This window comes from Pezoporus occidentalis, unplaced genomic scaffold (assembly GCF_034315485.1).
Source record: "Pezoporus occidentalis ecotype Australia unplaced genomic scaffold, CSIRO_AGI_Poc_V1 ctg182, whole genome shotgun sequence".
Lineage (NCBI taxonomy): Eukaryota > Metazoa > Chordata > Aves > Psittaciformes > Psittacidae > Pezoporus > Pezoporus occidentalis.
The window spans coordinates 1,369,233-1,394,076 of NW_026913662.1; the positions used below are offsets into that span (position 1 = coordinate 1,369,233).

Genomic DNA, 24,844 nt, shown 5'->3' on the forward strand with positions numbered 1-24,844 from the left:
GGTGACAAGCACAGCTTGGGGAAAATAGCTTTGGTAAGCAAAGCTTTTTGGGGGCTCTTTCTTCCCACATGAAGTTTTATTCATTGGAAAATGCACTATAGACTTAAGCATATGGTACATAGCTCTTGTCTCACTGACCAGTTTCTCTGCTTTCAGAACTGACATGGGACAGTGCTTTCAACCAGCCCTACTCAGGGCCAGGAAGAGGCAGAGACATTTTCTCAGGTGAAGTCACAGAACAAAACAATGTTGTTGTGTCATGTTTTTCACAGACATAAAAATATGAAGTATGTAGTAGCAAATATTCTATACAGCACATTAAAAAAAAATACAAAATCTAGCAGTGTTAAATCATGAAAGAACTCAGCACAAAGTGCTCTACCTGCGTTTCTCAGAAGAGCCATGGTAGATACTGACATCTTTCAGGTGGCTGTTGCGGTTCAGAATGTATTGTAAATTTTCAGTCACTGTGAATGCAGCAAAAGATACCCTGATAGAAAATCCACCAACCCTGTGCAGTCCAGGGCCTGCAGGGTGTGATGTTAGTTTTGATTGTCTTCCTAGTTTTAGTTGGCATTCATTTTTATTTAAGAGTCACCTTTTGATCTACATTTTGCTGGTGTAAATTCAAGTCTACTGAAGTTCACTTACTCCAAAATTACACAGATGTAACTGAGAGCATAATTTGGCCTCGAGTGCCCTTCCAAGGGTGCTAAGTTTGAAGACATATACAGCAACACTGGGTAAGTGACAACTGAAGGGGAATATGAAAACCATCTGTAAATATTTAAAGAGTGCAAAGATTGAAGAGGAGGCGGGTTTGTACTGCATGTTTTCCAAGGTTTTCAACTTAACTAACATGGATAAAGGTAAGCGAAGAAAAATATGTAAGAATTAGAGAAGCAGTATTTCTAAATTTTAGAAATCCTATCATAATGTACAAAAATTTCTCTGAGAATGGAGAGATGTCTACTGCGTAACTTACAAAATGACAGGAGGATACAACTATGCCTGTGTGTTATAAAGTACTCTTAAGCTGCCTGGGAGATGTTAAGATAGGGCTTACCTTGGGAAGTGTCTGCCTTCCCAATTGCCCAGCTGAAACGGATTGATTTCTCTTTCCTGTTCCAGCTTTGGGAAGCACATGCATGACCATCTGGGTTCAGACAGACATGGTTTGTCCCTGGCTGACTTAATATGTTGACCGGTTTTAAATCTGCACACAGGAGCAGAGAGAATAGCTCTCTGTTTCTTCAAGACGTACTTTCTGTGAAAGACAAAACCTTGGGGGAAGAAGTCCTTAAGTTGAATTAATTCAGGTTTGGATAAGGGGTATAAGATAGTCATATGCTACATGCCACTGCCAGTGCTTTCCTAATGGGTTTTGGTTCATTGGTAACAGTGCCAAATACCAGAGCATCTTTGAGACCTAGTGGTTTCAATAAGAGTTCAAAGCCCTTGGCCCTATGTAGTAAGAAACCCTGTCCATACAAATTTAGGAGTGTCTTGAACTGGGAAGTTACCAGAGTTGAGGCTGGTTTGATTGTGTCCCAAAAGTCTTATTTTAAGCTGCTTTAAGCTGAACCATAACAGCTCCTGCCCGGCATAAATTATAATCCTCCAAACTGCTCTGTACTCACTCATGCAAGTCATTTATAGTCACTTTTCAACTTTGTTCCAAACAACCCTTTTAAATCCCAGCAGAAATAGCATCGCTCCACAAACAGGGGCCTGCTTCCTTCCGCCACTCCTTGTGTGCAGCATCCACGTTATCAGTCTTGCGTGTGCCTATTTCTGCAGCGGAAATCCAACCAGCACAAGGCAGCCAAGCCTCCTTTTTTGAGAAATGAATCTTTGCTTGCTCACCAATAAAAAGTGGAAATTGCAGTGGGCCCATGACAGGAGCTTGGCCTCAAGTTTGACCAGCTACACAAGAGGATGCGAGTGCTTCTGTTGAGTAGTTGTTTGGAAACCGCGGCCTGACCACCAGTTGTTATCTTGAATATGTTTTTAGCCATTTTGGAAAATTCTTCCTGCCCATGGAAGTGGTTCTTTCTTTCAAGCAGTACATAAATTATGGACAAGTCTTACAAGCTACATGCAAAATGGTACACACCACCCTTGTGTTGATAGCTAGTGCCTCTCAGCTCTTTTTATGGAGTCTTCCTGTTGAGAAATATGAACTCCAGATAAAAATACATCATTGGCATCTTTCTGAGGTTTGCCTGATTTCTAAACCTACAGAATAATTCAGGGAACCTGCCTGACTGTGAGGGATATTGTGCTTTCCTTGGCGCAGGTGTTTGTACTAGCACCAGTTTCTGCCATTTCAGTAGATGGAATTGGTTGTGCAGATTCACTGCTTCTTCAGTTCTGCCTTTGTTAATGGATGTGCTCTGCAGTCCTCAGGGAAGGCAGTTTTCCCATAACACATTTTCTGCTTGTGTTTCTGAATCACATGGTATCTGACAGTTCTCATGGAGCCCAACAGAGGTGACTGTAGAGGCAAAGCTAAGTGATGGATGCAGCATTCAACATCAGTAGCATAAAAACTCTGGACATCCAGTCTGTGGCACGCGGACCATGGCAAAGCTTTACATTCTGGTTATCATAGCCTTAATGGGAATTAGCTGCCTCACTGTGAAGTACCCAATACCCAGCAAAGTCAAACTCTGCATGTTTCAAACTATATAGTCCTTTTAAATTGCCTGCCATTGCATCAAACAGTTTTTTCTACCAAGTTGATTTAAAACTGGAAAGACTCAAACGGTTGAATGATGATATATAGCTGACAGTTGCACAGAAGATAGGCAGCAAACTTGAAGAATTTTTGTTGTGAGCACTGAAAAGAGACTTTATTGCTCTCTACAGCTACCTGAAAGGAGGTTGTAACATGGCTGGTGTCAGTTTCTTCTCCCAGGTAAAAAGTGATAGGGCAAGAGGAAATGGCCTCAAGCTGTGCCAGGGGAGATTTGGATTGGATATCGGGAACAATTTCTTCACCAAAAGGGCTGTCAAGCATCAGAACAGGCTGCCCAGGGAAATGGTGGAGTCACCATAGAATCATAGAATCATGGAATAGTTAAAGCTGGAAAGGACCTTAGGATCATGTAGTTCCAAACCCCTGCCATGAGTAGGGGTGCTTCACACTAGACCATGTTGCCCAAGGCTCTGTCCAGCCTGACTTTGAACACTGCCAGGGACCCTTGAAGGTCTTTAAAAGAAATGTAGGTGTAGCAGCTAGGGACATTGTTTAGTGGTGGACTTGGCTGTGGTAGTTTAACAGTCGGACTGAATGATCTTAGAAGTCTTTTCTAACCTAAATGATTCTGTGATTCTCTGTTCTATGATTCTATGAAGCTACAAACTGGGCCAGATAATGGTAGGATAAAATATGAAGCAGTAAACTGTAGTTTATCAGGAAAACTTTACTGACTGGGAACATTATCACGCTATAGGAAAGTTAAAATAACTTTAAATCACCTGGGCATTAGAAATCACCTGGACGATGGACAGGATGTTCTATCACGCAGAGATGGGAGCAGCTTTCCTCTGTGAAATGCAGAGGCCACCCCTCATTCCCATAGCTTTCTCTCCAGCCTTAGGTTCATGTCAACCCTGCCACAGGCACCCTGAGTGGAAAGGAAGCTTGCTTGTTGCTTTTCTGTTTGTTGGTTAGTTGTTTTTAACATTTAATTCACTATTTGTAGGACACAAAGTTCTGTGAGATCAGAGTCCTTTACGTACTTCATGATACTGAAGTCCTAACTCAAAGGCTACTGGAATTAGTGAAAATTAAAACAGTGACTCAAGAGCACTGGAGATCTCCAGATCAAATACAGAGAGATTTGATCACTTTATTATTAAAGTGTGGCCAGACTTTCCTCACAACCTTGGCTTTTTATGCCTCTGTAGCCAAACACTCCAGCAACCATGGCTGTTCAGAACACTGTGGTCTGTAGTGGGGTAAGTAACATGCCCAAGCTCTGATAAGGCCTCAGAGGAAAATACCAGCACTCACAGGTCAATTGAAGCTAGTTACTTATAACTGCAGTCCTGTACCATTGAGAGGATCTTCCAGCCAGACCAATGTCCTTCAACAGCTACTTTCTCTTGCCTTGAAAACAGCAGGATGAGAACTGTAATGGCTCAGTTGTTCTTCCATGACTGTTGTCTCTCTGAGTTTTCAGATTAAGTACAGTTCAGTTCATGAGCCTGTCTTAATTCTCACACACATAAAATACTACCTAGGAGAGCTGAGCAGGATTTTGCACCTCAAAAATATAGAAAAACATAGTGAAAACAAGAAAATTCTCTGCTGATCAACTGAATAATGCAGGTAAAAACAAAAGACTTGTGTTCAAGAGGATGACTCCAACTGACACTAAAAGAAGGCTTTCAAGTAACTGTCAAGTATTTAATATGAGATGCGAGTGAGGAAGCCAGAGGTGAATCTTTCCACACATTTCCTATAAAATCTCTGCCCATCTGTTTAAACTTCTTTGCTCTCTGAAGAGCAGCATCAAGGCTCTTTACACTGGAACTATGTAATTTGATAAGCTAAAGCCCAAAACCTTCATGTGGTGAATCTTTGCTGGATACCGTTATATTGGCTGACTTTATAGTCAGTCTTCTCCATTTAGTTGCATGCCTAAACCAAATTCAGGGCTTTTTACAGCAAAGCAGTGTTAACTATTGGCTCTTCTGAACTTTGTGTGAGTTTTGCTACTGGCTGCAGTGGGCTCAAGATTTCACTTCCCAGTTTATTTCTAGCAGCATGTAATGGTTAAATAAGAAGATGAATGTGTTCAAAACTTCAAATCTTTGCAGCTCTTCTAAATGAAAGATAATCTGGCAGCCAGATGTAAAGGCTTAAAATCCTTACTGGGTCTCAAAGAACAAGACTCACTTCCTTGGTGTCATCAATGCTTCACAGCATCTTTAGCCCCTTTTATCCCCTTTCAGCTTCTTCATTTGAAAACCATTGGTTATGAAACTCACCCTTGCAGAACTGAGATACAGAGTACAAGAGGGCTGGATAAGTGTCATAATATGCATAAACCACCAGTGGGCAGATGGTTTTCTGGTAATAATATATACAGCTCCTCCCCATTCAAATATACAAAGCCTCCTTGTTAGCAATGTATCAGTGTAGGTTGTGTGTATCTCAGGAAAAAGGAACAAATTAATAGACCCTTACATGTTTAATTCATATCAGTAATGTTACTCAGGTGCTTATGTTTTCAAAAGACCTGGTCCCTTGCAGTGAAAGAGAAAGCTCTGAACATTTAACTTGCAGTTAAATAAAAGAGAGAAAAAATCCATTGCAAAAGTCTATGCAATAAATGGGACTAGATACCATCCAGTGTATTCAAAAGATCACCCTAGTCAGGAAATTATTCTTAGCTCTATAGTAATCATCATGTGTGAGGTTAGATGGCTATCTCTCTATGTCTAGAAATATGGCATGAAGGTCAGCCATGGCTTGACTTTTCTAGAGCTGGCAAGAGTCCCACTTCAAGTGGGAGGTTAGACTAGATGACTTCCAGAGGTTTCTTCCAACCCACATTTCTATGACAGCATGATCTTACACCATTACTGCAATTAAAGGGGCCATGTTCATATTTAAAAAATCTTTGGGATATGCAGACCTCATCCAGGGTATTCATAAACAAAGAGTTTAAAGGAAGGGACATTCAGTCCTGTTGATTCTTTATCTGTGTGCACCACACTTCAGACAACAGTTTTTATCTTACTTTTGCTTACAGTGGCAAATAATTTGCTGAAAGCGGATAACATTTCACAGTTTTCCTTCTCTCCACATTTATTTTACAGTCAATAGAGGTATTTCTTGATGAAGACGATCAGCCCCCTTGTCTGGGTATGAGACTCACCAGGCTCTCTCCATGTCCCTTTACAGGATGAGGTGGGTTGCTGCCTATAGGGGTGTGGGACTCATTGGGGCATGCAGGGGAAACAGCATTTTGGGATAGCACCAGACATATTATGGTATGTTTAGAGAAAGGACCAGAGGTGGGGAGGGAGGGATCAAGGTAGACTAGGGAGGATCAAGCATAGAAAAACAGAGGGATAAGGGGTGAAAAACACACAGTTTCACATAACAGGTTGCTGGTCAGCACACTTGTCTAGCCTTGCCTTGCTCCTGGTCACGACAGTCTCTTCTTACTAAGCTCTTGTTCCTAACCATTGTTCCTGGGTGAGGGGCTCTCTGTTCTGGGTGCACGTGTGTGTATGGAGGTCTGAATGCCAGTCACTGGCAAGGGGCCCATGAGTCATAAAGGGTCAATGAGACTAAGAAGCCAGCAACTGGGGAGACTGGAGACCATGCCTATTGTGTCAGTGTGGGTGTCAGTGTGCGTACTTTCTAGTGAATATCATGCTGAACTACCCACAAGTAGGGTAAGAGGCCTGTAAACTTGGTTTCCTGCTTCAAAGAGATTGATTGTAGTCTTATGTACTAGAAACAAATGCATACAAATGCAGGGCATCCCTGCCATGGCAGAAAAGAGCAGGTTGACTGTCATTCGTCTTTGGTGCCTAACCTCAAAAAAGGGTTTGGGGCTACAAATACAGACCTCAGAGGAGGACCTGAATCCAGTGGCCTTTGCAGACACCCGTTAGTATTCTCTTATAGTCACAGTAGATGGTGCTTCCATAGTCCTCTGGCTGTTGTCATTCAGGGTGACTAGTGTTCTCTGCTGCTAATTAGCCTGAGGGGGCTCTGGATTCAGCATGCAGTAAGCAAAGTGCTACAGTGCTGAGCATGTCTGTGGGAGCAAACACATCAGGACTGGGAAAGGAACTTTACCAAGGGAGGCTGGAAAACTGCTGGAGCTCTGAACCTTGTTCTCCGGCTGCAGCTCTGCCCATGGAGAGGGTGACTGCCTGCAGCTGGTCACCCCAGCTGCCTTCCTCTCTGCTGAAGGGTGCCATAGGGTGAAACGCTCCCCTAGATGTTCCCTGAGCCTCTGCAGGCAAAATGAGGTGGGTCAGAAGAGCTCTTCTGCTGCCCTGTATAAACTGACTCACCATTGTTTGACTGAAAGGCAGCAGCAATGAGCAGCTGCTCATTTGATAATCTTTCAGCTGATGTCATGACACTGAGAAGAAAGTGCGATCAAGGCTAGAATATTAATTTGAGCAAGGCAGTGGAGAGATCACCCCAATTCCTATGAGAGGATTAAGAAAAAAACAAAAAAGAGAGAGTCTTTGGATCTCTCCCGACTTCCCTTCCCATTTACCAGGGCTTTTCAGCTTCCACACCTAAAAAGGCACCAAGAATGTGACAGTGCAGGCTGTACACAGTACACACTAGATCGAGTCATTGTGTATTTTCTGCCTTTTTATGGGAAAAGATGCATCCATTTATGATTTTTGAGAAGCATTTCCATGCACATAAAGGAAAGCTCTCTCCTGTCTGTCCAGACTCCAAGCCGTGTCTTCATATTCGAGAAACCAAACTAAGGCAGCCTAAGCACGTTGGCTTTCAGATGGGGGATGCTCAGTGCTTTCTGAAACCCAGGCCCACATTTCTGAAGTTGAATGCATCTCATAAATAGGGGTACTTGGAATCACAGGCCATCTGGGAAAGCCTTGGTCTGTGCACGATGTGATGACACTGTATAGGGACACAACCTGGCTGCTGCCCTGTGGTCTGCTCACACGGAGGGTCGAGCTTGCAGTCATGAATAGGTCTGTAAAGAACCATTCTACCCAGTAAGAACTGCCTGCTAGATCACCTACTTGTTGCATAAACCATCTTAATTTTTACAATGGAGTCATAATGGTCCAGACCTGCCAGACACTTAGTAAAACAAAACTAGAACAGAGGTGGCAAACACAAAGCAACCAAAGAGAAGAAAGGATGCATCAAACTTGTGATAGCAACAAGGTTCAGCAGCAGATGAAGAGGCTTTAACCTCCTGTGTTTATGTCAAACAGACAGTAATAAAGTGCAACAACCTAGGACCTATTAACATGCACTCCTGTGGCCAGTTCCTAAACTGGTTTCTTAAGGTGGATTTTATTGTGCCATGAGCACAATTAATTTTCACAACATTATTTTCATGATAGATTATTACATGTTACATTACAGCATTCCCATGCCTCAGGCTTTTTGTAACACTAGGAGAAATGGTGGGCTGGAGAAGACAGCTGGGTTTGCACGTGGTATATGTCAGTTTACTTAAGCAGAACCATTTTACTGCTGCTGGAGGAATGCAGCAAAAGGTCAGTGCTGAAACTCCGCTAAAGTAAGTTGAGCACACATTCCAGCTCCGAACATATGCTCAATACTTGCTTGATCAAAAAGGAAATTTCAGAGCTCTGCTACATGCTTGCCTTGACCCTGCTCCATACCGCCTGTCTAGCGTGCATCAAACTATTCTTTAATCCTGCATAGAACACGCATTCTGGTTAAAGGATGCTTGGAATAGTTGCATATCATCATCATCAGCGTAATCTTAAACTGGGCCTGTGCATATGGAAAAGTGCATGATAGTATGGAAAGGGATGTCAAGAGGAGAAGTGTCACATGAATACATGAAATGTGTGGGTTTATTTCTTAGTCTGGTGCATCCGTCACAACCTGACCCTGTCCAAATGAGACTCATCTTTGCAGGGAAAAAATAAACTCAACATTGTTATTCTGCTCTTGCGTTTCCCTTGCCTGTGTCTTCTTCAAATGTTTAATCTTCTAGAGTCTGCCTGATCTGCTTAGTGTCAGGGGAAGAATTCCGTGCTATCAAAATGCACAGAGAAGCCACACCGACTTAATTGGGCTGTTAAAAATTGCAGGAGTGAAGCTGTTATAGCTACAAGAGCTTTCGGCTGATTTAGAACATGCCCTCATAACATCATTTGATAAAAATAAGACTCAGACTTTTTAATAGCACAAATTACTTAGGTCTCATATTTAACTACAGTCACTGTTAAAGCTATAACTGGTTTTTAGAATATTTTAGGAATCTGATCTTGATCTTCCATATGTTAAAAGCCATCACAATAAATGCCTTATACTGTGGTTCCTGACGAAGAAATAACAAGGTGGCTGCAGCCTTAAGGACAAAGTGTTTATTCTGTGCTCAGATTTGCTACTGTCATAGCAGAGTAAGTATCAAAAATTATAATTTCAAGGCAAAGAAGGAGGCAGTCATGAAACCTACATGATATCTGGAGAGAGGGCACTGATGTTCTAGTTACTTAACGCCAGCTTTTCAACAGCTCCCAGACTCCAGTGTGAAAAATGGCACTAGTATTGAGGAGCCCACGGTGCACTGGGAACAGAGGATGTTTTGACACAGAGAGGTGGGTTCCTTTCTGAAAATGGGACTTGAAGGCTTTCAAAATATTACTCAATGGCCATTGTAATCAATGAGGTTAAAACTGATTTCAGCTCGTCTTTGGGTTGTGCCTCAGGAGGAAGAAGCTTCAGTCAGTTTAACCGTATTGTACAGTCAGGGATTAGAAGCAAAACATCTAAAACAATACACAGATTAAAAGAGGGTGTTAAAAATATGAGGTTAAAGAGTGAGCTCTTTTCTGGCAGAAACCCAACCACTTCTTTTCATACTGCTTTTTACTATGGGTACTCTGTGGGATAACCACATAGTACAAAATCATGTTGAATGACAATTTGGGAGTGGAAACAACATGATACATAAATGCAGTAGGCATTTCAGGAAGATTCCATCACTAGCACCAGGTTAGTTTATATTCACAGACTCATCAAGTTTGCACCTCACAGCAACAAACTGAAGGAAAAGCTGATACAGTGAGCATAGGGCTGACATCCATCTGGACCCTGAAAAGCCGGAGGAATGGGTTGATAGAACTCTTATGTAGCCTGGCATTAACAAATGCAAAGACATTACTCCCGCCAATAGTACAGGCTGTGCCCTGACTGGTGTGGGAGCAGCTTTACTTTTACACGAGGCTCGGAATCCTGGTGCAGAATGAGCCAAACCTGAACCAGTAGCTGTGGTGAGGAAGACCAAACACATACTGAGCTGCATTAGCAAGAACGCGACCAGGCAGTCAAGGGTTGACAGAAGTTATTATTTCCCGTACATCTGGTGTGCTATGTCCTGTTTAGGGCATCCCAGCACAAGAGAGGTCAACAGATTGGAGGAAGTCCAGTGGAGAGCCATAAGGATGCACAGGGAGCATGCTGAAGATGTTCAAAGAGAGGCTGAAGTTGCTCTCAGCGACTCACCAAGGTTCAAAATGCTCCTAAGCTGTTTGTAGCATTTTTTTTTTTTTTTTTTGAAAGAAAGAATGTTTGTCTTGGAAAAATGCCTTTCAAACAAAGTCCAGAGTATCATCAGGGAAGTCATTCTGTCATCCTTCTGTGGAGAATTCACAGTATTTGAACACCACAAGTGTGTCATAAATGTATCCCTTCTTCAAGCACAGAAGATGCTAACAGGTGGCATCTCAGCTCTCTGCAAGAACTGTACAGGTCTAATAGAAAGAGCAGAGCTCATATTATGGCTCAGTTCCACTTTTTAAATGCCATATTTTACCTTTTTCCATGTTTCTTTTTATAATTTCTTTATTAATCTTGTTATGCTACTGGGATACAGGCCATCTCATCTATTTCACCTCTTCTCTAATACTGATACCAAAAAGAGGTTCATATCTGTTTATTTTGCACCATCTGCCCCTTAATGCTCTGATATTAAAACACTTCTACTTTGTGCCCATCTTTACTGCTGTAAGTCAGGCCAGTTCAACAATCTGCAGCAGCATGTGCCTAATTTTAAGTGTGTGAAAACTCCCAGATTCCATAGGAGCCAACAACCACATACTCCAAAAGTACGACTTGCTAAGAGTTAGGTACTGGGTGATCCCAGCCACCTGCCAAGTATCTTTGGTCCTTGATGGTGTAAGCCACAATACTTACTAGCTACCTATTCTCCATAGTTTTTTTTAGTGTTTGCTCTGTAGTTTTCTCTTTTCTCCTGTATGGCCCTGCAGATCTGGTGTGCTCCTCACAATTCCCCAGGTAAATTTCCACACATGAGCCTGAATACCACATCGCCACCTTTATGTTTCAAAAAGATGTGGTTTTGATATTCTTCTTCCTTTTTCTCCATTTCCTAGACAGACTTCTCCCCTTAATCTTTTTTTGCAGAGCTAAGTCTTATCAATTATATTACTTAAACAGCTCACCTGTCTTGCATTCCTGGTCCCTTGCAAGGTCTATACAAATCCGGACCTCCTTGATAAGCTATGGCATAGCTTGAGCCCCTCTGCTGTATTACTTGTCCTGCTATTGAGGTGTGAAGAATTATCCTATTCTCTTTCCCCTATTCAGAAAAGGAGCTATAGGAACAAAAGCTGAATTGCTGTATTTGGTATGAAAACTTATCCTGTTTGCTTTAGCCTGCAAATCTGACCAGAATGTAAGATCACTTCTGAAATGGCTCAATTTCTTCACTTAACCAATGAACTTTCCCTTTGGATGAATATCTGGTGGCTGAACATTTAGCCACCCATCTAGATAACTTTCTGATAATGCATTTTGTAACTTTACTAGACCTTTGGTGATGAGAACAGGATACAGTTTTATGTTCACATTTTCAAAGAGAGAATATCTACTGTTACTCCTATAGACCCAGTTTAACCACTCACCCTTGTGTTGCTGGGAATATGCAAATGCTCCAGGACAAAACAAAGGAACATGGTCTTTGAAACACCCTGAAAACATCCAGGGTACTCCAGCCAGGATACTGAGGCACTTGCCCATTGCAAACATATATGAAGATTTTGTGGGGCTTTGGATTATGGATTTGAGATTGCTTTTCAGACTCTAATTGGGAAACATGTCAGTGCCACTGGGAGAGAGGTTTCCAAACTGACACTGTCACTGAAGATGCTGCTGGGTCCAACACCAGCTCACACACTTTTACCTACAGTCTGTTTGCTGCTCTGTTCCCACACAGGCTGCTGGGTGCCAGGGAAGTGATTCATCTCCAGAGTAAAAGACTTCTCTTTAGGTGTCTTCATGTGCTTCATCTCCCGTGGAACACAGACCTTGTCAGTGAAGGCAGTGTAGCCTCTGGAATGGTTCAGCTTATCCTGAAGAAGACACCTTCTGGGTGGTGAGCTGTGTGAGTTATGGGCTCCTTGATTGTATGAAGTAGATCACACTGACTGTACTGCATGCTGAGCCCCTCAGTACACACGGACCCACACACAGGGGCCTGAACACAAAGCAATTTCCCCCCCCCCCCCGCCCCGCTCCAAGTGGCCTAAGGACTTTTTTCCTAGGACCAGGCTCTCCTCTTGTGGTGGGAGTCCCTGCATATTGACCCCTTCTTCTCACTCTCCAGTAATTCATTCAGACTTCCACTGTGGAAAGCAACACAACAACAAGGGTTACACACCTGTCTGCCTTGTGCGATTTTGGATGCTTCAGATGCTGTGAGTGCCGCAAAAACATGAAGTAGTGTTGTGTTTCCTCACCTCTATCCGTCCATCATCTTCCTATCTTCTCTTCCTTCGCCAGTACAGCAGGGGCAATGGGAAGAGGGTGAGGGCAAAGGACGGGAGGAGATGTGAAAGATAGGATCCTTTCCATGAAAGTTAAACAACAAATCACAACTGCTATTGAAGATGGATTACAAGCTATAGATCTTCAAGTGTTGCCCACCTTGTAGGAGCAAAGCTTGACAAAAGCAAGAGAGAGTTCAGATGACTGCACAAAAGGTCCAGGATTCAGAACTTTCCCCTGAAATATGAGGAGGAATCCAGACCAACAGATGAAGAATTAACATGCAAGAGAAAGTCTTCAACTGAGGTAACTGTACACAACACAAAGAAGACAGAGTTATCTGGCAAATGGCATAAATTGCCTTCAAATTTCTATTCTGGATTACAGCATATCATCTGAATAGTTTCCGTGGTCAGGAATCATCCACCTGGGCTCTTGGACAAAATGTCATCACCACCACTACAACAAAACCAAGTTACTTTTGCTTTCCTGTTAATAATGTTACCTAAGTGGGACATTTAGCAGTCCCTGTTCCTGTAATGTCCCTGTTCCTGATGTAATGAGAAAACCATACGTGTAACAAACTGAAACCAAATTAAACATGTTCCATGTCGTTCCACCCTTCTAATAAATAACACCAAGCAGATCCCTGGGGGGGCTGGCGGCTGTCACTCCTTTTCAGCTCAGCATTTTGCCCTTGGGCTGCCTGTCCTTGGAGAGTGGGAACAGCTGAGGAGGTGATGAGAGAAGCAGTGTGGGCTGGTGTGCAGAACACCAGGTTGGGAACCCACACGTTCACCGGGGAGTCACCACTCTGTCTTATAACAGCCATTTCAACCTCAGTAAGATATGGAGAGGCAGATGCTGCCATCTCAGAACTGTTCAGGGTGGGATTTTCTTGTGCCCATGAATGGAGCAGGACCAGAAAGCCGGGTACCCTGAAACGCACCTCCGGCTGACAGCACCTCAGAAGGATTTTTATGCACCTCCAGAGAGCTCCAAATCTTCAAGCCTCCTTCAGCCTGCACTGGCGAGAGCTCCACAGGGGAGTCAACACAATCACCAGCAGCTTTGGCTGTTCCCCCTCCGCCTCCTCGCCAACTGCTTCTGCAGGCTGTAGGTGACTTTCACCCACACCCTAGAATAGAAGTTGAGACAATTTCCTTTCATGGAGGGCTTCCTGCCTTCGGGTTTCTCTGCCAAGCTTTACACAAGCAAAAGCCTAGGGACAGATATTGTGTAGAAAACAGCGAGGATAAAAGATGCAAGTTCTGCTCTGATGTATCATGGCACATGGAGAACAACTCTGCCACAGAAAGGAATTTGTGGTTGTGTCATAAAGAGCAAGATTTGCCCATAACCCAGTCTGTGTGCAAGCACAGCAAAGCTACTCTGTGTACCTATGAACTAGCTTCTGTGGTTCAGATGGAATGAAAATGGTGGGTATGTTTGACTGTATCCGTGCTTGACATACCCTCTTCGCAATATGAATTTAGCAAAAATAAGCAGCAAACCTGGATTTTTTTTCCAAGCAAGCTCGCAATCTAGTCCTAAATCCTCCACGGTTTCCTTCAGGAGTGGATCCTTTTTCCCTCTTCCCCCCACAAAATAACAGGGAGCTGTTCTGTCATTTGTGCCTGCTTGTAGGAAATCAGCATGAGAAAACTCAGGGAGAGCCCTTGCTGAGAAATGGGAGGATAACTGTTTCTACATTGTTTAACCTACTTTCTTACCCAAGTACTCACTTGCACCAAAATGCATGTGTCCCAGTGGCCTAGCCAGGATTGCTCTGTGTCTGACATGAAGGGCAAGGTAGATCCTCTGGTAAGTCTTCACTGTATCTTGAGTTCCTTTTGACTGGTGATGACAGACTGGGTTTGAGCAGGTCTTTTATCTGCTTTAGGAGTCAGCACTTGTAATGAGGTGATACTTTTGTTGCAGTAGCTTTGCTTACTTCAGCCTCCAAGGGCCTCAGGCAAGGCTGCTGTCTGTTGTCTTGTTTATTCATTTTGGGTATCTGTATGGCTAACATACACATCTCTGCATACTGGCCAACAAACTCCCTTAGCTGAATGATGGTCTGATGGGACTCCATGGTCATACTTGGTCAAACAGGGTTTCATGCATGTTATCTAGAGCCTGCAATACTTCCCCTGCCCCAACAGCCAGATTTGTCACCTGGAGATCTCCCTTCTCCTCTGTTCCACCAGCAGCCTGTGTCTTCAGCACAGGCGAGGTGAATAATTTTAGTCTGTCCTTATGTGTTTGAGTGAGGGATTGCTCTTTTCAGGCCTTAGAATAGTGAGAAATTTTTAGAGATTTGAAAATGGAACTTGGGATCCTAAATCATCATTCATTTTTGAAAGACGTGCTCTGCATCCATATCATGTTACTGCTCAGCTGCATGGCTTTTCCTAGACTATCTGAAAGTGGATCTCTACTGCTGTGTTCCAAAGGGGGGTTATTTTAATATTGTACTAAAATACTGACAATGAATACTTGTTACTTTGATTAGGCAGTAAGCACTCTCATCCTGGGTCTTGAGATTTTGAGTAAGCGGAGGTTGATTGCCAAAGTAGATTTTTACCATTTTGGAGTTCACTGGATTTATTTTACTGCCAATGCTATTGGTGTCTCCCATGACACCTTCCAAATTTCACTGGGTGCATGAAATCAAGACAACATGCGATCTCAAAATCAAAACGTAACTGGAACCAGTTACTTCATGGGCCAAGAAGACAAGTTTAACCACAATGAGACATCTTTTAGAAGAGACACAGCTTGCCTAATTGAATCAGAAGCTCCATGATTTACATGGCAGTTCATCTTGAGACCACTTTGCTAATACACAGAAACTCAGCAATCTGTCGGACACAGATCAGACTACAGAACAGTTCAAGACTCATTTCAGCTCCACTGAAGAATAGCTGAGCATTACAAGACTACAGCATGCACTTCATCTCCCATCTGCACACCATTTGTTCTTAGACCAGATACCAGGACTCTTGGTCTTATGAGGGCCAGATGTCCCAATGAAATCACAATTTTTAGCTGTTTGTTTTGGTTTCTGGATCAAGCCAGATAAGTTCTGATTTTTGCAAGCAAGCTGTTTGGCCACCTTTTCCATACAAGTATGCTGTCATCTCTACTTGATCACATGAAACCGCTGGTGAGAGGCTGTCCCCAGCTACCCTGGGCCAGCTACTCTGGTCCACCACAGCTCTCAGCAGTCGCTTTCCGGATGCGCTGACAAAGCCAAAGCGGTGCATCCCACAGACTTGGCAGAACTTGTCCCACGTATTTTATGCGGCCATCTAGTATTCATCCTAGGGCCAAGGGTACCAGGATGCAACAGGGTGCATCCCACCAAGGGTTCCTTTGACTTGGGCCACTTGTTGGGAATCTGCAGTACCAGATGTGCCAGCGCAGGTTAGAGAAGCTCTTTTAGCCCGTACCTTGGCTTTGCTGTGAGGAACCTGAAAGATGAGACACAAAGATAGTGGTGTACATTATTGGCATTGATCAAAAGCCAGTGATAGAAAGACAGCTCTGCACTTTTGTCTCTCAACCCAAATGTTATTTTTCCTGCTGATTGGCAGCTGTATTCTAATTTCCCTCTTAGGACGCTGATTATAAGCATACTCCAAAATTACACTTGAAACAACCTCTGGGGAAAACCAAAAATCTTTGGAAAAAAAATATTAGAATGCATATTTTACAGACAGTGATGGCTGTGACATCAGGCAATAGTTTTAGGAGTCACATGCATTGGGAATGGGCAGGTCTTCAGAATGTAGCATAAGACAGCTTAGGAAATCATCCTTGTAACAGTGACCCTGGGCTTGGTTTCAACCTGACGCTGGCCTCTCACAAGGACTGCACCTATGCTGAGGCGGGGGTGTGTAGAATACTAGCATTATTCCATGCTAAAAATTATCGATGCGCTTTGCATAGCTGATAAATCATGAAATTAAATAGAAGGCAGGAGAGGAAAGGGCCTGAAGATTCTCATTACAAGCAAAAAACAGACGATATTCCTAGTGCTGCTTCAACAAATGCAGAGAGGCTTTGAAACAACACCTGGTGCAAGCCAGGGTCTAGTCCAGTGGTTCCTGATCTCTTTATAGGTGAGCTTCTCCCAGGAGAATAATCAGTATTTCCTATGTTACTGAATCTAACTGCTCACCTGCCTCAGAGCTGCCATCTCCCCGTTTGCTCAGGGTGCTCCTGCTTGAGAGCCTGCGGTTTCCAAGGCCTCGTATTACACCCCTGTTAATGTGAAACTGGCTGTCATTCCGGGTGCGCTCAGTTCAATCACGCTTCCAGGTACTCTCCTTATTAAGATGCAGGGATCTCAAATGACATAGACAACGCAAGTGCTGTGCTGTGAAAAGCTCACAGGCATATTGCAAAAACGTATCTGCGTAAATCTCAGACTTTTTTCTCCCATTAAATTCTTAATGAGTCCTGTGAAAATAATGGAGTTGGAAGTCTAATCTGTCCAGCTCCAAAGAAGCTGAGACAGCAAAATGAGGGGAAACAAGAGCAAATGGAAGGAGAGTAAAATTAAGACTCTCATAAACTACTACATAAAAAGAGTATTTGGGCTTACGGAAAAGAGACAGTGAAACAGTGGGAGGTGTGGCCCATTTCCCTTTTTCTTCTTCTTTAACACATTACCTTGACTTGGAAACACAAATACAATTGCAGCTATTCAAGAGGCACACACCCTCCCAAAAGAAATGTGATCATTTGGAAGGCACCTCAGTGAAAAACATGAACACATCCATGTCCCCAGCTATGTGTAACTCAAATCAATGCTCCAGCCTGTGCACCCTGCTCAGCAGAATCGCTGCTGCAAGCAGCAGAAATGTGCTTGCATTAAGAACAGTGGGAGCGAGCACCTGTTTTTAACATAACTTACCTCTCTGTTAGCCAGCCAGGAGCACTCCTTTTAGAGGTACAGACCAGGTTTTAGCACGTGGGCCACTACAGTAAAAAGGGCCTTGGATTTGCTGGGTATGCATAAACAGAGCAATGGCCACTTCGAGCCAATTCTCCCCAGATATTGAGCTGCCCTGATGTACACACAGTGACCGTGCCACCAAGGAAGTGACTGCAAAGTTTTCATTGCTCACTGATGAGGTCCGTGACTGTTTTTACACCTTCTTCTCTAAATAAGGAAGCCGCCTGTTTGGCCTCCGACAGCCCAACCAATTTGACCCCTTTGCTTTCACCAGCCAATGAAACCCCACTCCTGCCTCCGGTCTTGGGTGACAGCATTCGTCAAACCTCAGCCAGCCCGGGAGGACGGCAGGTTAGTGTTACAGCCATGGCAGGCTTACCTCTGGCAAGCTGTTGATGTCAGAGTGATGATGCGGGGAGGGACAGACTCTGCACTATAAAGATGGGTCAATCAAATATAACTGAGGCTGCCCACGGGAGAGCAGGATCTACAAAACATGGTCCCTACCAGTTCGAGTCCTGCCGGCCTGTCTCTGCTTCCAACTCAACTGCGATCGGGCTTTAGTTTCATGTCAGCAATCTCTATTTGCTTTCCAAAAATAAGCCTCTGCCACCATGCTGAAGGGAGAAAACCAAGAAGGGCGGTATTTTTAGGGCCATTAATTCTGACCACGTGCCCAGGAGATGAACCGGATGGCCACTGCACAAAGACTTCTCATCACTATGTCCTGCGAAGCCAGCATTCACCGGTCGTTGCCTGCTTTCGTTCTCCTGGGTTTTCTAACTGGGATTGCTTCAACACATCCAGTTGTAAGCAGAACTAATGGCACATTGCTGGAAAGAGGATGGCAATCTCTGTTGTCCAGGTCCATTGCTGGGATGTCAGGGGAGAAGTCAGATGGCAACTGGGAGAGTGACTATTTGCTAGGAATCAAGAGGCAGCGGAGGCTTTACTGCAACGTGGGCATCGGGTTTCATCTTCAAATCCTCCCAGATGGAAGGATAAGCGGAGTTCACAATGAAAACCAATACAGTGAGTTGCATCCAGAAATGAAATAGAATAGATGTCACTTAATTGCTGTGAACTCTAGTAATTACCCTTCACAGAATGCAAATGTTATTACTTGATATTATTAATCTGTGCTGCATCTGTTGCCTTTTAAAAGTCTCTGGGATCAATAAACATTAGGACCCTCCAGGCTGAAACATATCACAAATGCTTAGACAAATTTGAGTACATTTTATTTTTACTCTGCTTTACTGCCCAGATGAGAAAAGACAAACCAGGTTGAAAATGGTCTCTCTGCTGCGTTTCCTCACTCCTCCCTTCTCATTTGCCTTTTGAATGTGAGAGGCTGTCACGGAGCTCAGAGTGCCAAAGTGTGGTTTTTGAATCCTGGATGACTAGTACTTCTGGGACACCTGGGGCTTGCTGTTCCTGGTTTGCTTGTTCTTATGAGTGCTCCTCTGCTACCATAAGATTAAAGAAAAGCATTATCCCCATGGATTTTAAGTTTCTGTAGAGAACAGTTGCTAAAATCCTTTGCAGCTAAGACAGCACAGGAGACTTCAAAATACAAGAAATGCTTCTCTGAAGCTTAGTAGCTAACACTTTGTAATTATAGCATATTAGCTACAAATAATTAGCTTACTGGAAGACCTAAGAGTTTGACAGATCAAGATAGTTTCATGGAGCAAAAGAATTATGCAGAATGTGACTGCAATTCCAAAATAATTATTTTAAAATCCTGCAGCATGTAGTAAAAAACCTAGAAGCTTCTCTGTGTATTTCTAGGGAGATAATTCTAATAAGTGAATATAAAGAGTTCATTAGGGTTTTTAAATAAGTAAATTACAGCTAAGTTGCCTTTGATTAGCTCTAAATTCTATGATAACTTTTCTTATTTTTTAGGTCTCTTTGAAATATCCACTGTAGAGAGAGGTGTTGTTAGCCTGTTTGGTGTGAAAAGTGCTCTCTTCATCGCAATGAACAACAAAGGGAAGTTGTATGGAACGGTGAGTACAAGTGCAGATAGTTTTCTGAGGCTTAAACAAGGCTGCAAAGGTCTTTTCGGGCTTTTTTTCCTTGTGTAAATCTCTGATTACAAGCAGAGAAAATAGCCTTTAAATTAGAGGGAGCCTGCCCAACCTGGTGTCATCAGTGTTATTCAGTCCAACTGGCAGCATGGCTATCAGAGGTCTGTTGTTTTAAAGCTTTCCAATAAGATTGTAGAGGGAGCACACTAGGAAAATGAATGTATTCTGCAAATAGTATGCATTAATTAGATTGCTCAGCACTGCAAGACTGACCTTTGTTGATTCCCTTTGTCTATAAAGCAAAAGGGTGTGCTCTGCAAAACCACCCCTGAGATCAACTGTGCATGTCCATGAGTGTGTGTGTGTATGTGATTGCATGTGTGTGTGTGTGTGCGCATACAGGCTTGTGTAGGAGAGGCACAATCAGAGCCATCTATACTAGCTACCATTAGTAAAATCATGTCCACATGCTTCCCCCTACCAAAACCAAGCACATAATGAAGAATAAATAGTAAGTCTACCCTACAAAGTCGACACATGCACTTGCGGTTATTTTAGTGACCAGTTTTGTGAGATCAATCCAAAAGGGTGAGAAAACAATAATAGCTCTTAACAATGGTATGCAGGTCATACTGAAATACCATCACCATCACCCTCATCTAGAAAGTGCTAGCTGTGATATCTAAATGCAATTTAATCTCTGAGGCATGAGCAAGGCATCTCCAATCTCAACATTCAGCAGAAAAAATACTTGTTAGGAAGCAGGTTTGCAAGAGGCTGGGTTTGGGCAATAGGCAAAAGCAGTCCATCTCCAAATAATGAATAGCACTGACTGCATTCATCTCTTTTGCCAAGAAACAACAAAGCCATTTCCTTTGAAACAGCTGTACTTTCAACAAAGCATTTCACTTGCTTAATAAAACACCAAATGTTGCAAAGGACGCATAGCCATTCTTAACCTGACTGATTCCTTCTCACACAGATAATGACAATGGGTCATTTTAAGGTTCCACTTTAGGAATATTATTTTAATCATGTCTGATTTCAGGCACCTAAAAAGAGCCACAAGTCCAACCGCTTTGCTTGGCTAGGTCTTCCTAAAGAAATGCATGGTCTGTCTTCAGAGCTCCCTTTGATATTTCCCCCTAGTTTCAATCCAGTCTTCTTTATTTTCCTGGCAGTGTTCAAGGCCAGGTTGGACAGCCTTAGATGACACAGACTAGGGTGAGATGTCCCTGCCCATGGCAGGGCGTTTGGAACTAGATGATCTTAAAGTCCTTTCCAATCCAAACCATTCTGTGACTCTGTGATTTTCAAAGATATTTTTAAAAGCTTTAAGAGATGAGCATTTTCCCTCGCAGAATGCAATGCCCTAAGTTAAACTCTTACAAGCTTTGAATGGTGTTTTTAAGAAGTCCAAATAGAGCAGCACTGGTGGTGTCTCGTGTGCCAAACGTTTAATGTCAGATGATTATTCTGCTTTCTCTTTAAATTTCCTTGGTGCTCTGTGTATGTCTCCTGCTAGTCCTTGCACCTCCTCTGTCAGATAACTCCCTCTCTTTGGATTTATGTGATGTGACATGAAGAAAAATAAAACTGTTTTCCTGGTTTAGAACCTGCTGCGTATCTTACTAGCAGCTAAATATAATAACACTAATGATTTAAAGAAAAGATTTAGTGCAGATCTGAGGTCTTATTCAAATGTCTTATTCAAGCAAATAGTAATATTCAAGCAAAAAGTTCTCCCTGGATGAGAATTGAAGGTTTTGACACCTAGCATGTCATTCTTTTATAGATTAAAGGACCCGTTGCAGGGGGGAGATATGAAATAAAGCCGCATCATTTGGACAAAAGAATTATGATGCTGGCAGAAACTATTGTTTTTATTGCTTGCAAATAAAATGAAGAATTCTATGATTTATGATGAATTAACTTGATCTATCACAGGAAGTGCACAGTCCATTATCTGGACAGGTGGCATCTGGGTTCATCTGACACCAAATTAGCACTGAGGAGGGAGATTTATTGTTGGATGCAGTCGCTGCGGCACCACCTGTTGCACACTGCAACAGGCTCTTCTGTACTAGCGCTAGTAAGAGAAATTACTTGAGTCTTCTTGAGATATTTACTGTACCTGCTTTGTTCTTCCCCACCTCCTATTCTTTAGGCTGTTTTCCAAGATGAGTGCAAATTCAAAGAAACCTTGCTGCCTAATAACTACAACTCATATGAATCAGATGCTTACTGTGGTGCTTACATAGCACTCAGCAAACATGGGAGAGTGAAGAGAGGAAACAAGGTTTCTCCTGCTATGACAGTGACCCACTTTTTACCAAGAATATGAACATGGGCAAAGCTGAAGATTAAATCCCAGGAAAAACTGTTTCATTTTGCACATGGGAATAATCTCCCAGGTAAAGTATTTATACTGTTCATTGAAAAAAAATATATATCTATGTGTATATTTGGATAAAAATATTTGTACTAGATTCATCACATAGCATATGTAATACAATGCTACTTCTCTTCTACTCTGTGCAAATTTTACATGGCTGTGTGCCTCCTTTGGTGCTGAACAGAGAAAAATGCAAGCTGAATTGCAAAGGAAGTATTCAGAAGACAAAGTGGCTGTAGGTAATCATCTGATTGATCATAGATTATCTACTAAATAATACTAATTACCTCAGAAAATAACCTTTCATAGTGAGCTGTTTACATATCATGGGCCAAATCATCAAAGGACTTTGCTTCATCAGAGCTTCAAGCAGTTCACTCCATCTGAATATCTGCCTGCACCTCCCCTTCTACACACTGTGTCCTGTCTTCTAAAGTCCTCAATCTATTATATTGATCATTAGGATGCCAGTTCCACACCCGTTTCTGCACAAGCAAACTGCCTACTCCCATAGTCCCTCTGTCTGTGAAGGGATTCTCCATGGTCTTCTCACATGGACTTGTTGGCAAAATGAAGATCTGCAATCAATTTCCCTTAGGAAGGGCCACAGGATAAATGACAGATGGGCCTCAAATGCAAAATATATTTGAAGCTGGGGATTTTGAATGACATTTTGTGAGCCTGTTTTCGATTCAACTCAAATACAAAAGTGTACATCTTTACTATAAATACATATGTATACATATAGACATGGGATGTGTGTGTACCTGTGTAATTACATACTTTTAATGAACCAAACATCCCAACCTCTAGATGCTCAGGTGCCTTTATATGCATACGCACATAAAAGAACATAAATATTTAAGGGCACTGTATTCCATTTAGGCTGAACCTTGTCAATCTCTAAGAATTAGAGCTGGTCTGCAGGATCCATTTTATAAAATGTATGAAATTCATGAAAGCTTCCAGCAGAGGGTTATTTTAGAAAACTTCTGTGCTTTGAATTTTCTTGTATTTACTGCTTTAAGTGTATTTGATTCTTCTCTGTCATATCTCACTGAAGTATGAATAACAGAGGAAGAAGGAGGTTATAAAAGTATGTCTTCCTGTGTTGGGGTAAAGGAATTTGTGCTGTAATTCCAATTTCTGTCACTTGCAAAGCATCCTTTTCAAAGACAACACAGCAAGGTGTATGAAATACTCTCCAAAGCTCTCCTAGAAGCCATACAAACGGTGCATGACATTGCCTTACTCCTCTGACAACCTTTTTCCAGATCACCAACGAAGCTACATTCTCTGTGCCTTTGAAGGAGTATTTTAAGAGGTCCTAAGTCAATAGTCACTATAAATGTCAGTTACCAGAAGCCTTGGGATTCCTGCACTGATGGCGTGCTCCTAAATTTGAAACTAGATTCAATGCAATGTCAGAGCATGAGCATTTTCAGCATAGATGGACCATGTTGCTGTAGAAGTGAACATCTGAGTGCAAGATAATCTCCCACGTCCAGCCAAAATGTGGCTATGTCCAGCCTTGACATGCCATTCTATTTGCAGGAGGTGTCTATTCATGATGAATTTGAGCCTTCTGACATGCATGACAAACACTGTCAAGGCTAGGTCCTCAGCTGGAGTAAACCAACCTAGTAAGACTACAGTTTATAGTTGCAGAAGATTATGCCCAAAGAGCACACCTACAAGAATGCATCTACAGCCACGCTTTCTGAAAAGTTATCAAAACAATTGTTTTGTGAAGAGGATACAGTTTTCCAGCTCCTTTTGTGTAATTTATACTTGAATTTGTTTTGCTCAAGTGTAAGTGGTGATCACAGTGTAAACGATGAGAAAAGAAGAATGGAATACTGTTTACAGTACATGAACGGGACACTTTGGATATGGTGAAGGAACGGAGTTACTCTTCATTTTCTGGTCTTGCCGTAAGCAGAGAGAAACCAAGTTGGCACACTTTGTTCATCCACAATGTGTGCAGCAGTTTGTTTTGGAAAGATGTGCATTTTTAAGAGAAAAGGCAGAATGGTTTGAGTAGGGAGAAAGGGTGAGAGAAAAGTTTGGAGGATATCACACACCAACCTAGAGTCTCCAGATGTACAGATTGGAAGACTACAGCTGTGCTCAAATACATTAGCTGGTAACCTGTATCCTTGTGTTATATTCCTAATTGTCTTTGAAAATAGGTTTGAAGAAGGACTGAAAAGTACATGGATGTAGAAGAAATCATAGTTTAAATGCTGACACACAAGTTTGTTTCTGATTACAGCTTAAACCAGTGCCCTTAGGATAGGATGAAGTCTGTTCCCTCTTAAACCAGTGCAGTCAAGATTAATTTATTGTCACCAGTACTGACAAATAATGGGATAGCTGGCATAAAAGGTGAGAATTAGACCCACTGGTTCCATTTTGCACACACTGGTCAACAGCAAGAACAAACTGTAGACCATGTCACAGGAAGTCTGTTTGGACACAGCCTGTCAGGAAGAACTTGTTCTTAAGAATTGCAGACCCTCGCGGATGCAGTTTTGGTGGGCATTTGGAAAGCCCCACCAGTCACTCTGCTGAGTTACTCTTTACACCACTTTCCTTTTCCTTATTGCTTATCAGTGCCAGCCAGACCAACACTGAAGTCAACACTGAAATCGAAACAGGTCTTCCAGTGCTAGGTATCTGACTAATATGAGAGTGAATCATGTCATTATCAGAAGTGACAATGAAAGATGCCATTGCCAGGAGTGATAGCTGTGTCAGTAAAACCCTCCAGCACAAATAGCACAGTATGGGAGTGTTCTGGAGTTTTAGACTAGTTGGGTATGATACTTTGACAGAGGTGAATGCATAGCTACTGTCAGGAGAGTGTTAAGGCACATATGGACACATTAATGTGGATGTGCAAGCAGTCTAGTAGCAGCTCACAGTAG

General features: G+C 42.5%; 1 protein-coding gene across 1 annotated transcript; it reads left to right on the forward strand.

The window, feature by feature from the left end:
* Positions 1–17,672: 17,672 nt before the first annotated feature.
* FGF6 (fibroblast growth factor 6) lies at positions 17,673–22,310 on the forward strand. The gene is made up of 3 exons (XM_062615533.1): positions 17,673–18,515; positions 19,395–19,498; positions 21,687–22,310. The coding sequence occupies exons 1-3, from the start codon at positions 18,167–18,169 to the stop codon at positions 21,861–21,863; spliced, it is 630 nt and encodes a 209-aa protein (XP_062471517.1). The 5' UTR covers positions 17,673–18,166; the 3' UTR covers positions 21,864–22,310.
* The last annotated feature ends 2,534 nt before the right edge of the window (positions 22,311–24,844 follow it).

Excerpts from the sequence above, each read along its gene's own strand:
- FGF6 (XM_062615533.1), top strand. The coding sequence starts at position 18,167 with ATGAACCGGATGGCCACTGCACAAAGACTTCTCATCACTATGTCCTGC. Across the intron at positions 18,516-19,394 it reads TCACAATGAAAACCAATACA|GTCTCTTTGAAATATCCACT; the intron begins GTGAGTTGCATC and ends CTTATTTTTTAG. Across the intron at positions 19,499-21,686 it reads AAGGGAAGTTGTATGGAACG|GCTGTTTTCCAAGATGAGTG; the intron begins GTGAGTACAAGT and ends CCTATTCTTTAG.